The 11,065-nt window shown below is 37.8% G+C and overlaps 1 protein-coding gene across 3 annotated transcripts in view; it reads left to right on the top strand.

Annotated features, from left to right (window-relative positions):
* MCF2L (MCF.2 cell line derived transforming sequence like) overlaps positions 1–11,065 on the top strand; it is a 232,368-nt gene continuing 221,303 nt past the window's right edge. For 2 of the 3 annotated variants that reach the window (XM_087967254.1, XM_087967264.1), the window contains exons 1-2: positions 1–290; positions 6,020–6,212. In XM_087967254.1, coding sequence (XP_087823380.1) covers positions 6,044–6,212 — 169 coding nt within the window. In that variant the 5' untranslated portion in view covers positions 1–290; positions 6,020–6,043. Of the gene's footprint in view, positions 291–1,339; positions 1,425–6,019; positions 6,213–11,065 lie in introns of all 3 variants that reach the window. The other variant, XM_087967255.1, reaches the window with a different exon arrangement.

The following is an 11,065-nucleotide window of genomic DNA, read 5'->3' as shown; positions in this document are numbered from 1 at the left end:
GTGGGCGGCGCTGAGCTCAGGCGGAGAGAGGCGCGTGTCGGGCTGTGAAATGCTGTTCCGCCCCCTCCGCCTCTCCCTCCCTCCCCACCTTACGAGGCGCCGGTTCCCCTGGAGGGGAGCAGCCGTGGACCGAAGGAACTGACCGCAGAGAGCCGGGCAAGAGAGGCGGCCGTTGCCGGGAGCACCTTATTGGCTCCATTGTGGTCCGGAGAAGCAGCGACGCCAGCAACCCGCCGCCGCCGCTGCCTCTTCTCCCGGGGCGGGTGGAAGTCAAGGAATCAGCCCGACAGGTGCGTGAGATATGCGTGTGTTTGTGTGTGTGTTTCTTCGGTGGGGCGGTTCCTCTCTCGCTGCTGCGTTGCCAAGGGCAAAATTGAAATCCCGGTTTTCTCCCGCCCTCCGCGGCTTCTTTCGCCGGCTTGGTAGAAGGGAAGCGTCGTTTAAAGGGGGGGGGGGGCGCGGGAGATGCGCGGAAGTTTCTTTGGCTTTGACCTTCTTGGCTCGAAAACGGCATCTTGGGGCGCTTTTAAAATCCAGTCGGGGTGAGAAAATGTTTGCGGAGGCCGCCCTGCTTCCAAGGCCAGGCGCAAGCATGTGGTGGAAATCGTAAACATGGTTGTGTGGACCGTTTGATGCAATTGTGTAGAGCTCTGGATTTGGCCTTTGGGGCGGGCGGGGATGTGTGTGACGAAAGCTCTGTAGACTTTGGAAGGGGAACAGTTCTGCTTAAGGCTCATATCTTGAATTACGAAAAGGTAGCCCTGGACTGAAATGCGGTGCCGTAGCCTCATGCTTATTTATGAAAGTATGATAAATATTGTGGGAGGCTGGCTTTTCAACTTATGTATTAAATAGAATTCACTTATTAGGAACAGTTGGTAAAGATTGACACACGCACACCCCCAAAAATGAAAAGAAATGAGATTTCATTCCCAATTATGGTTAATGATTGCCCTCTGCTTGGTTCTGTTCCCAGGAATAGGAATATTAGCAGCCCAAAGACTCCTGTGGTTAAATATTAAATTAGCATTTTGGATAAGATGACAGAATAATACAATTGTACCTCCCCATTGCAGACTTGATGCAAAAGTGAAACAAGGTGTACTTGCTTATAGTCTTTACTTAACACAACTCCTAAAATTCACTTGGCAGAATCCTTGAAGTCTGCTGTGTGTATGATCTATAGAAATGAAACTGTAACATCATGCTATCTTCAGTTTAATCCCTAGATGAATAAAGTACAGATTGGAGAGAGAAGGGAGAGAGATCATTTGTGGTTTCAACATCACTTCAGTCCTCAAACATTTGAAATTGATTTTCCTTTTGTTCATTGTAGCAGACAAGAGTGGGATACATTCACAGTTCCCTTCAGAAAAAATAATTGGAAAGTTGCAGTGGAACAAGTGACTCCAACATTGCTTACAGTAAGACTATTATATCATTTGACCAAAGTATCGGATAGATGAAAACTATTTTCATATGTATGTAGGCTTAAGCAGTAGTATCCCAAGGTACAGACAGAGAATGACCTACAATGGAGAAATGTTGTGTGTTATGTCTAGAGCTGTCTGTACAGTTAGCTTAACAACTAATTTATGACAGAACCGAACCAAATAACAGAGTTGGAAGGGACCTTATAGGTCATCTAGGCCAACCCCCTACCCAAGCAGGAGACCCTATACCAAGGGTGTCAAACTGGTGGCCCACAGGCCAGATGCGTCAAGTGCAGGGCACGTCCACCCCAGCTCTGTGAAGGCAAATATGTCCTGAAACATCATGTGATGGCAATATGGCATGATGAGTTTGACACCCATGCCCATATACCATTTCTGACACATGGCAGTCCAGTCTCTTCTTGAAACTTCCAGTGATGAAGCTCCCACAACTTCCGAGGGCAAGCTGTTCCATTAGTTGATTGTTCTCACTGTCATAAAATTTCTCCTTGTTTCCAGGTTGAATCTCTCCTTGTTCAGTTTTCATCCATTATTCCTTGTCTGGTCTTACTGCTTGTCCTCAAAGTTACAACTGCTACATTTCCACACACATTATCCGATTTCAAGCATTGACAAACAGATCGCCTTTATGACTGGTTGCAACATGTCACAGTCATGTGACTGTGATTTGCAACATTTTTGCTGTTTTCCAGCAGAAAATGTCAAAAAATGCCCATTGGATATACTGGATTTGTTTAACATGTTTGATTAACAAACGTAGTGATCCATTTTACAACAATTGCTGTCATAAAATTGAGTCTTTGGTGACCCACTTAATGACTGTCAGTTGTCTTTAAGAGAGAATTACCTGTAACAGAATTAATCTTCAAAAATCCAGTCCACCAATAGAGCTGGAAATTTATTCCCTATAAATTCTTAGAAAATTGTTTGTTCTGATAGGATTATCATACTAGCTGAATTGGTTTTTTATTTAAATTTTGCTCAGCATAGGATTTTCCAATGAAAATTATGCCATGTTGTATTAACTTATTCTATAAATCTTGAATGTAAATCTTCCTTGAAAATAAGTACTGGCAAAAATAACAAACAATTAAAAGTATATTGCTGTACCTTGGCATTCATATAAATGCTAAATTGTGGAGAATGGAAGAGCTGTCAGAGCTGAAGAAGTTTCTTGGATGAGAAGCAACATGTCTTCAAAGAAAAAACCAAGTCCAGCTGCCTCCTGAAAAAAACACCTTTGGGACAACCATGACCTGGATGACTGACAATCTCTACAGACTTTGACCTAGGAATGAGATTTTCTGTCCATAAAATAATAAGAAAAATATTAGAAACATTGAAATTTTTTAAAAAAATCCTTTGTTTGTTGCACTTCTAATTGGAATTAATCCAGCATGTTTAACGGAACTCATGGCCATATAAATATGCAAATGAGCCTGGAGTCCCATGCCTATCTATTTAGAAACACGTTCATTTAAATAATTGCATTTAATTTTTTCATTAAATAGCTTTGGTAATTTGACTTCCTGGAGTAAGTCCCAATTGTTGAGATTATAAAAAATATTTCATATGCTAAATTTCAAATACGAGGTAAACTCGTATTTGTAGGCATGAGGTAGACAGTCTTACCTTATGCCTACAATAGGGACCAGAAAATTCATTGTTAAGGTGCAGTTATTAAGTAAGACAATGGCTTCCCCGTTGACTTTGCTTGTTGGAAACTAGCTGTGAAGGTTGCATATAGTAATCATGTGACTGAGGAACACTGCTGCTCTCATAAATGTGCAACAGTTGCCAAGTTCCTGAAATCATCATCACGTGATTGCGGTGATGTTGCAACAGTCATAAGTCAAGGACTGATTGTGTTACCTTTTTCAGTGCCATTGTAACTTTGAGTGGTCACTTATCAAATGGTCTTAAATCAAGTTCTATCTGTATATTTAGACTCCCAATCTGATTATTCATAGAAATATTTTAAAGACAAACAGCAAAGGAATGAAATGATAGCACTTCACAGTTGCATTCATATTCATTGTTCTTTCCCCATCTGCTTGAAAAATATGCAAAGTCTTGATGTGATTCTCAATTAAGCTTTCCTTTCAACTGTTCAGCTATTTAGCTGAATTGTCGCACTGAAAAACTTAAATTCTTCTGCAAGGGCTTTTTAAAAATGCAAATGTTTATCAAAAGGAGCAAAATGCCAGAGAATTACACTGCTTTTATTTTTTTGTATAGTGAAAGGATTGCACAAGCCTGCAGTTGCAGTACATTTAAAGAGAAAATGTTTTTTGTAATATTAGTAGTATTTGTTTTATGTTACTTGTGGTTCTTTAGATTTGGAACCTTTAATTTAGTTCATAATATACATGCACACAGTTACAACAATGAAAAGTACAATATTTATAATTAAAAACAGTACTTTAACCTTTTAAGTCACCTTGATCAAGCCCATTCAATAGCTCCTTGCCTTGCTCAGTACAGACCAGAATGTATAACTGAATTCAGCAGGAAACCTTGTTAGATGCTGTGTTCTTGAGCATAAGTGGAATGCTAAGAAAATACTGAGTAAATAAGTATCAATAAGTCCCATTCAAAAAGAAAAATGTTCTTAATATTGTTCTGTTAAATGCACAGGGCCAGCTTTTTAAGCCAAATATCAATGAATGTCAGCAAATATTTTCTGATCCTTGAAGTAAATAGGTGTAAATACTTTAGTAGATATATTCAGAAATGCATAAGATAGGAAAGCCTGTTAAAATTACATTTGAAAAGAAAGGAAGTTACCCATTTTCCAACAGAGACTCATTTTTATAAAAATAATATGAAGACAGACAGGAGATACAATATAAAAGTCCTTCCCCTTTTTGTATCTCTTGTCACTTGACCTAGTAGTCCAAAAGCTCATTGGATGATCCAATTTCCAGAAGTATTTTTAACTGATCTAGTTCACAGGTGTCAAACTTGCAGCGTCACATTGCCATCATGTGATGTTTGGTAACGTTTTTTCCCTTTGCGGAGCTGGGGTGGGCATGGCCTGCATGTAATGCATCTGGTCCGTAGGCTGCCAGTTTGACATCCCTAATCTAGTGATTCTAGTGATCTATCTAGTGATTGGCAAAATGTCATAAATATCGTTGATAAAGACAGAATGTGGTGTTTAGTTGATGAAAAGAAAACATGTGAAATTAGAGAGAACATATTCAAATTGCCCTTTATCTTGGTCCTGATTCTGCCAAGAGTTGATGTGGTCTGCTTATGTCATTCTTAGCAGCATTTTGGGAGTGTTTATTATTACAGTTCTCCTGGGTTTGGGAGCAGTCTGGTTTAAGAATGCTGAGAGTGTATTTTTCTCTCCTTTTTAAAATACCACTGTATTAGTTCCTTGCCTTCATACCAAGGACTAATAAACAAAAAGGGAAATGCAAAAAAAAAAAGTGAATTAAAGAAATTCTACATCTTTTAACAGGGGTCTTTTCACTTAGAAAAGTACACAGAGTAAGGTTGGGAATTTGTAGCCCCATTATTCTAGAATTGAAGATCACAACCTCCGTATACAATGCTGGGAATTATATATCAATAATTCCTGTTAAAGGACAAAGTTCCCACCTTTTGGGGAATTCTCAAGATTACTGGATGTTTGGGCATGGGTGGATATTTGTGTATCTCCTGCCAGTTTATCAAGGAGGTTTCATCTGCTGCTTCATAATGGACACAATATGCTAAAAACAATTTCATGAAAAGGAATTCTGCAGTTAACAAAGTATGTGATTCGCTACAGAGTGAAAAATGTCCAGCTGTTGCTCTTTTGCCTGAAAATTTTATTTGGTAAAGATATTTATTATTTTTATTTTATTAATTACAACTATTTGTATGCTGCTTTCTTGTATGATGATTTACAATAGATATAGATTATAACATCTATGAAAACTGATCTATTTTCAGTTGTTATTCCCAACTGAAATCCTTTTTGGCAGATGCCCTGTGGAAATGGTTTGTTTTTACCAGCCTTATAAAAGAAGAAAGTTTGGGAGCTGACCTCACCCCCAAAGTGAGAATGCATTGAGAATGCACCCAAAGTACCCTCTACTCTACTGCATAGATCACTTAGAGTAGTTCAAGAGATTGTGCCATGCCTAAGAAATAGAAGGAATGTCAACCACCAGCCAACAATGACATCTGAAACAGGCTTGTAAATATTCTGGAAAAAAGGATAGACAATTTTCAATGAGATTCTGCCCTAGAAACTGGTTAATAATGGAGAGTTCCATCTCAATTCTCAACATTGTGCATTCTGACCCCTAATTTTTGGCAGTAAAACTCATTAAAACATGTATGAATTTTCCTTCCTTGATTGTTTCCTGGAATTCAGCTGGACAGATGAACCTTGAGATGTTTCTTAGGGTGCATATCACATAGTGCAACTACCACAAAATATAGGTTTTCCCTCTATTCTTGATGCAACCATTAAAGTGGCCTCTGTTATAAAAGGTAGAATCGCATGCTCCAATGGGCTGTCATTATGGATTAAAACAGCTTATTTTGCTTTGTTTTCCTAACTGCAGGAACTTGAAGTTAGACACATTTTCATGTCTAACTACTGGAGGCTCATCCTCTGTAAGGAAGCTGGAAATTGCAACTGTTTTTCAGCCGACAGCCAGCCTAATGAAGAAAAAGATGATACAGAACATCGCATTGTGGTATCAGACATCCTGCAGCTTGTGCAAGATAAGCAGAAGGTACCTGCAACACAGCCAGGTATGATGCACTGCTGATTGTTACATCTTGGAAACATAATAGTTGAAGTGGCATTTTATTTTATTGTAAAACTGTCTGAGATTAAAAGTGGGTGCTTGCGTGACAGTAAATTTTACTAATCAGCATCATTTGTTTTCTTTTGGAATAAAGCTAAAATAATTCATGAATTCAACACATAATATTCCAGGAGTGAGATGCTTTCTTTGCTTGTATCAAAGGCTTTAACTATCAGAGGCAAACTGTAAAAAAAGTCTGGCTAATAGCCACATAGCAAGAGCCCTTTCTTTTGGAAAAGAAGTGGTGCTATAATTCCTATCTTCATAAATTTGAGGAGCTGTTAGACAATAATGGAGCAGATTTGTTTTTTTGTTGTTCACTGCAGTGGGATACAAGCCAGGCGTTCAGAATAAAAGCAATTCACATTAAAACATTGTCAGTGTAAAGGCTGTTTGGAACACTTCTCAGTCTTTTGAGTCTATCTCCTTCACTGCCAATTAAATAGAAGCTGATAGTTTTTGCAGGGATGGGTGGTTTGCAGACCACTTAGGCCTGCATCCCAACACCTCAGACGTGGCATTGAAATTGGGCAGCAGAATTTGGGGTACTTCTTCTTCATCTTCCTCTTCTTTTCTCTCTCTCCCTCCATCCCTTCCCCTCCCTCCTTCCCCCTCCCTCCCTGCTTATCCATTTTCTGCATCTCATCATTGAAATCTTTAATGAGAATATTGAAGACAGGTTGATTCTGTGATACTTCATTTGATATTTCTGTCCAGTTCAAGAACTGAACAGATGGATTTCTGATGGATGCTGAGTTCAGTTTTGAAGTCCGCTATATATCCATTTAATTGTCTTGCCATGCAGCCAAACTAATTAGCATATCATGGGGTATTTATCAAGTGCTTTGCTCAAGTTAAGCACGGTCTATTTTATTTCCATAATCTATCAAAGAACTACCCAATTAAAAAAACAGAATTAGTCTTGCAAGATTTGATCCTGATAAATGTTCTGATAATTACTGTATTATTTTCAGGGTGCTTTTAAATACATTTATTTGTGATCTAGTCTAAAATATCTCTGGGCAGCAATCACAGACTGGATAGTTTGTAGTTTTCTGGAATTTGTGTGTTTCCTTTTTAATAGGGGCAGAATTTGCTTTTTCCAGTAATATTTGGCTTTTTTCCTCAAGGAGTTACAACAGGTAGTTGGATCACAGTTGAGTCCAAAATTTCTGTTGCTAAGCGAGACAGTTGTGAGTTTCATCCCCATTTTATGACTTTTGTTGTTATTTTTTTAAGTAATCACTGCAATTGTCAAGTTAGTAACATGTTTATTAAATGAATATGGCTTTCCCATTAATATTGCTTGTCAGAAGGCCACAAAAGGAAATCACATCATGGGATGTCATAAGTATATCCCAGTTTCCAAGTGCCCAAATTTTGATCATGTGACCATACGGATGCTGTAACCATCGTAAGTGTGAAAAATGGTCATAAGTCTCTATTCAGTGCCATTGTAACTTCGAACAGTCACTAAACGAATTGCTGTAAGTTGAGGACTGCATACTATTCTTTCATTTTCCTTTTGTTTTGAATATATCTAACAAAACTCTTTGTTATTTTAATATCCTTTGCTAACCGCAGTTCATTCTGACAATTTGCTTTTCTGACAACAGCTGTACAATTATAGACTACCTATCTGAACTGTTCCTTTGTGACCTGATCTTCTTCCATTTCCTGCACATGACTTTGTTCTTGTTTTTAAATATTTGCTAAGTTATTGAAATTCTTTGCAGTTGTGCTTTTAATATCTACTCCTTTAGGAACTCCCACCATTCTTAGTTCCTTTTCCTACCACCCTTTCCTGCTATAGAATTTTACTTACCATAAACCAGTTTATTAACATTTGAACTACCTTTGAAGATGCATATTTTGACTATGCTCAGTTTAATTTCCTCTTTAAAATCAGGAACTCTCTCGTTAGATGATCATTTTCACTCAATGTTTTGCTATTTCTACTTATTAAATTAAATCTTCTATAGATAAACATCTTGTTGTTGTCTCCATCCTCTGAAAAAATTTTCAGCAGGCAATTCAATAAGTTTCTGGAAAGACAATATTTGGTTGAGCTAGTTAGTTTTTTGAAATCTCCATTGATTATGATCACAGAAAACAGCTCTTTATTCTGTGGCCTTCTGGAACATCATGAATGTGTATCTTCTTATTCCCATTGACTTGGTATTAGATATTTGGGCAAATACAAAACCCAGAAACTTTCATGTGTCCTTTCCTAATGATATAATTTCTTTTTAGCATAGATGTTGGCACTTGTGATTATCTGATAGATTAATTTCTGCAGCTAATCAAACTTGTCATATTGTTTCTAGGGCGGGGGAAGGATATTTTGCATAAAATACTATTATGTTCCATTGTCCTCTAGAATCTGAATCTTCCTTATTTATTCTAAGCAAAACTAGTATTTCCAATAGTACTTTGTTAGATTTATTAGGTATCAAAATCTAGACTAATAAAATAGCATGTGATAAGCAGTCTTCTCACAGGATGTGGTAGCTCAGTGGTTAAAGACAATGAGCTTGTCAGCTGGAAAGCTGGCGGCCAGGGTTTGAGTGCCACACTATAGGGTGAGGTCCCATTACCTGCCCCAGCTCCTGCCCATCTAGCAGTTCAAAAGCATGCAAATGCAAGTAGATAAATAAGTATCATTTCAGTTGGAAGGTAACAGCTTCCCATGCCCCTCAGCATATAGACAAGTGTCTTCGGATTATGCTAGCTTCCTTGGCTAAGAAACAGAAATGAGCATTGCCCACTAAAATCGGACATGAATGGACAGGGAAAACCTTTACCTTTACTTTTAAGCGGTCTTGTACAAGAATATAGTGCTAAGGCATAAGGTAGTCCTTGACTTACAACCATTTGTTTAGTGACCGTTTGAAATTATAGTGGCTCTGAAAACAGTGACTTACGGCCATTTTTCACACTTACGACCATTGCAGGATTCCTATGGTCACCTGATCAAAACTCAAGTGTTTGGCACTGTATTTATGACAGTTGCACTGTCCTGGAAACGGTGGGGTCATGTGTTTTCTCCATTTATGACCTTTCCAACCAGCTTCTGACAAACACAGGCAATGAGGGAAGCAAGATTTGCTTAAAAGACCACATGATTCACTTAACAACTGTAGTGATTTGCTTAACAACTGTGGCAAAAAAAAGTTGTAAAATGGGGCAAAACTTGACAACTGCCTTGCTTCAACAACAGAAATTTTGGGCTCAATTGTGGTTGTAGATCGAGGACTACCTTTATTCATAAATTGAGGAAGCTAAATGAACATAACCTACATTATCTTTTTAAGGGACAAAGCGGCTAATTCTAAAACAAACTTGCTAGCTATAATTCAATTAAGCATCCTTTGCACATTCAAGAATGCCTGGTAGTTAAAGGAAACATAAATTGACACCAGCTTCTTGAAAGATAACCACCCAAAGAGATTGGATATAAAAAAAAATGGTAAGCTATAATGAGTTATTAGATAACAAAGGGAAACTCAAAACGAATCAGGAGTTGAGGGAGCAAGAAATTATAATTGATTGGTGGCCATATTTACAAATACAGGATAGATATTAAAAAAAAAACCTAGAGGAATTTGGATTTGATAAAGAACAATTAAAATTTTGGTTGGAACAGAGAAAAATTTATAGCTAAAACATACAAATATTTATTGGAATTTAACATGGAAGAAGAAATTGTAAAAGGTTCCATGATAGCTTGGGCGTGAAACTTTGGATATAACATGTGCATGCAACCCCCCCCCCCGCATGTTGCATGCCTCTGCGCATGCACGCGCATCTTCCACGTGTGCGTCTCCCATGCGCATGTGCGGCAGATACCCAACAATCAGCTGGCTGGCAGAGGGCGCGTGCGCATGCGCAGTGGGGTTCTTCCAGGCGACCTCTCACGTGCCAGAAGAAGTGGCTCTGCGTGCCACATCTGGCACGCATGCCATAGGTTCGCCATCACGATTCTATAGGGAATTTCCACACACAAAATATGATCTTAAATATGAGATTAAATTTGTATCCCTGCTGATTATTGATTTGTTAATATAAACAGTGTACCTTCATAAAATTGCAAAGATAGGATTGTACTTATGATTGGAAATGTAAACACTGTTAGATTCTAATTGCATATAATCTAAATAATGATAGGGAACGTGTACCATAATATACATATCACTTAGTTAAAAATGCAGATCACATTTTCACACAGCAGTTAAGGTTTTTAGGTTATGCAAATTTTGAGGCTGTGTTTATATATAAGAGTGCATGCACAGAATTGAAGATGATCAGCACAATTCCAGTAAAATATATCTAACTGGATATTTTTCCCCTATGGAAAACTAGAATTTTCCCTGACTAGGTACATTTTAACGTATGTCCTGTAATTAATTTGGAACATTATAAAGCAAAAATGGTTACATTGTCTTTTATGTAGAAAACTGTAGATCAATGCAGTAGTCTGCTTTAATAATCAAGTATACATTGGAGAATGAACAAAAGAAAAAAAAATCATCAAAGTATTTCTGTTTTAAAAACCACATAGCTAGGAGGAACTTGGAGGTCATTTAATACACCATCAATATTTGCATCTGTGATATAAAATGTCAGAAAACTATTCTAGCAGATGGCTATCCACTTTTTAGTCTTTGCTTAACTATTTTCATGAAAGATAGTCGTATCTTGTCTGCTCTTATATCACATGAATCTTATTCTTAGGATGTTTCTCTTCTCCTTTAGGTAACATATGACTTCCTATAGTTTTACTCATTTGTCCCTTGT

This window comes from Notechis scutatus, chromosome 5 (genome assembly GCF_049901735.1).
Source record: "Notechis scutatus isolate UNSWTSFEM ecotype Mainland chromosome 5, rNotScu1.2, whole genome shotgun sequence".
Lineage (NCBI taxonomy): Eukaryota > Metazoa > Chordata > Lepidosauria > Squamata > Elapidae > Notechis > Notechis scutatus.
This window is presented reverse-complemented; position numbering and strand designations above follow the sequence as displayed.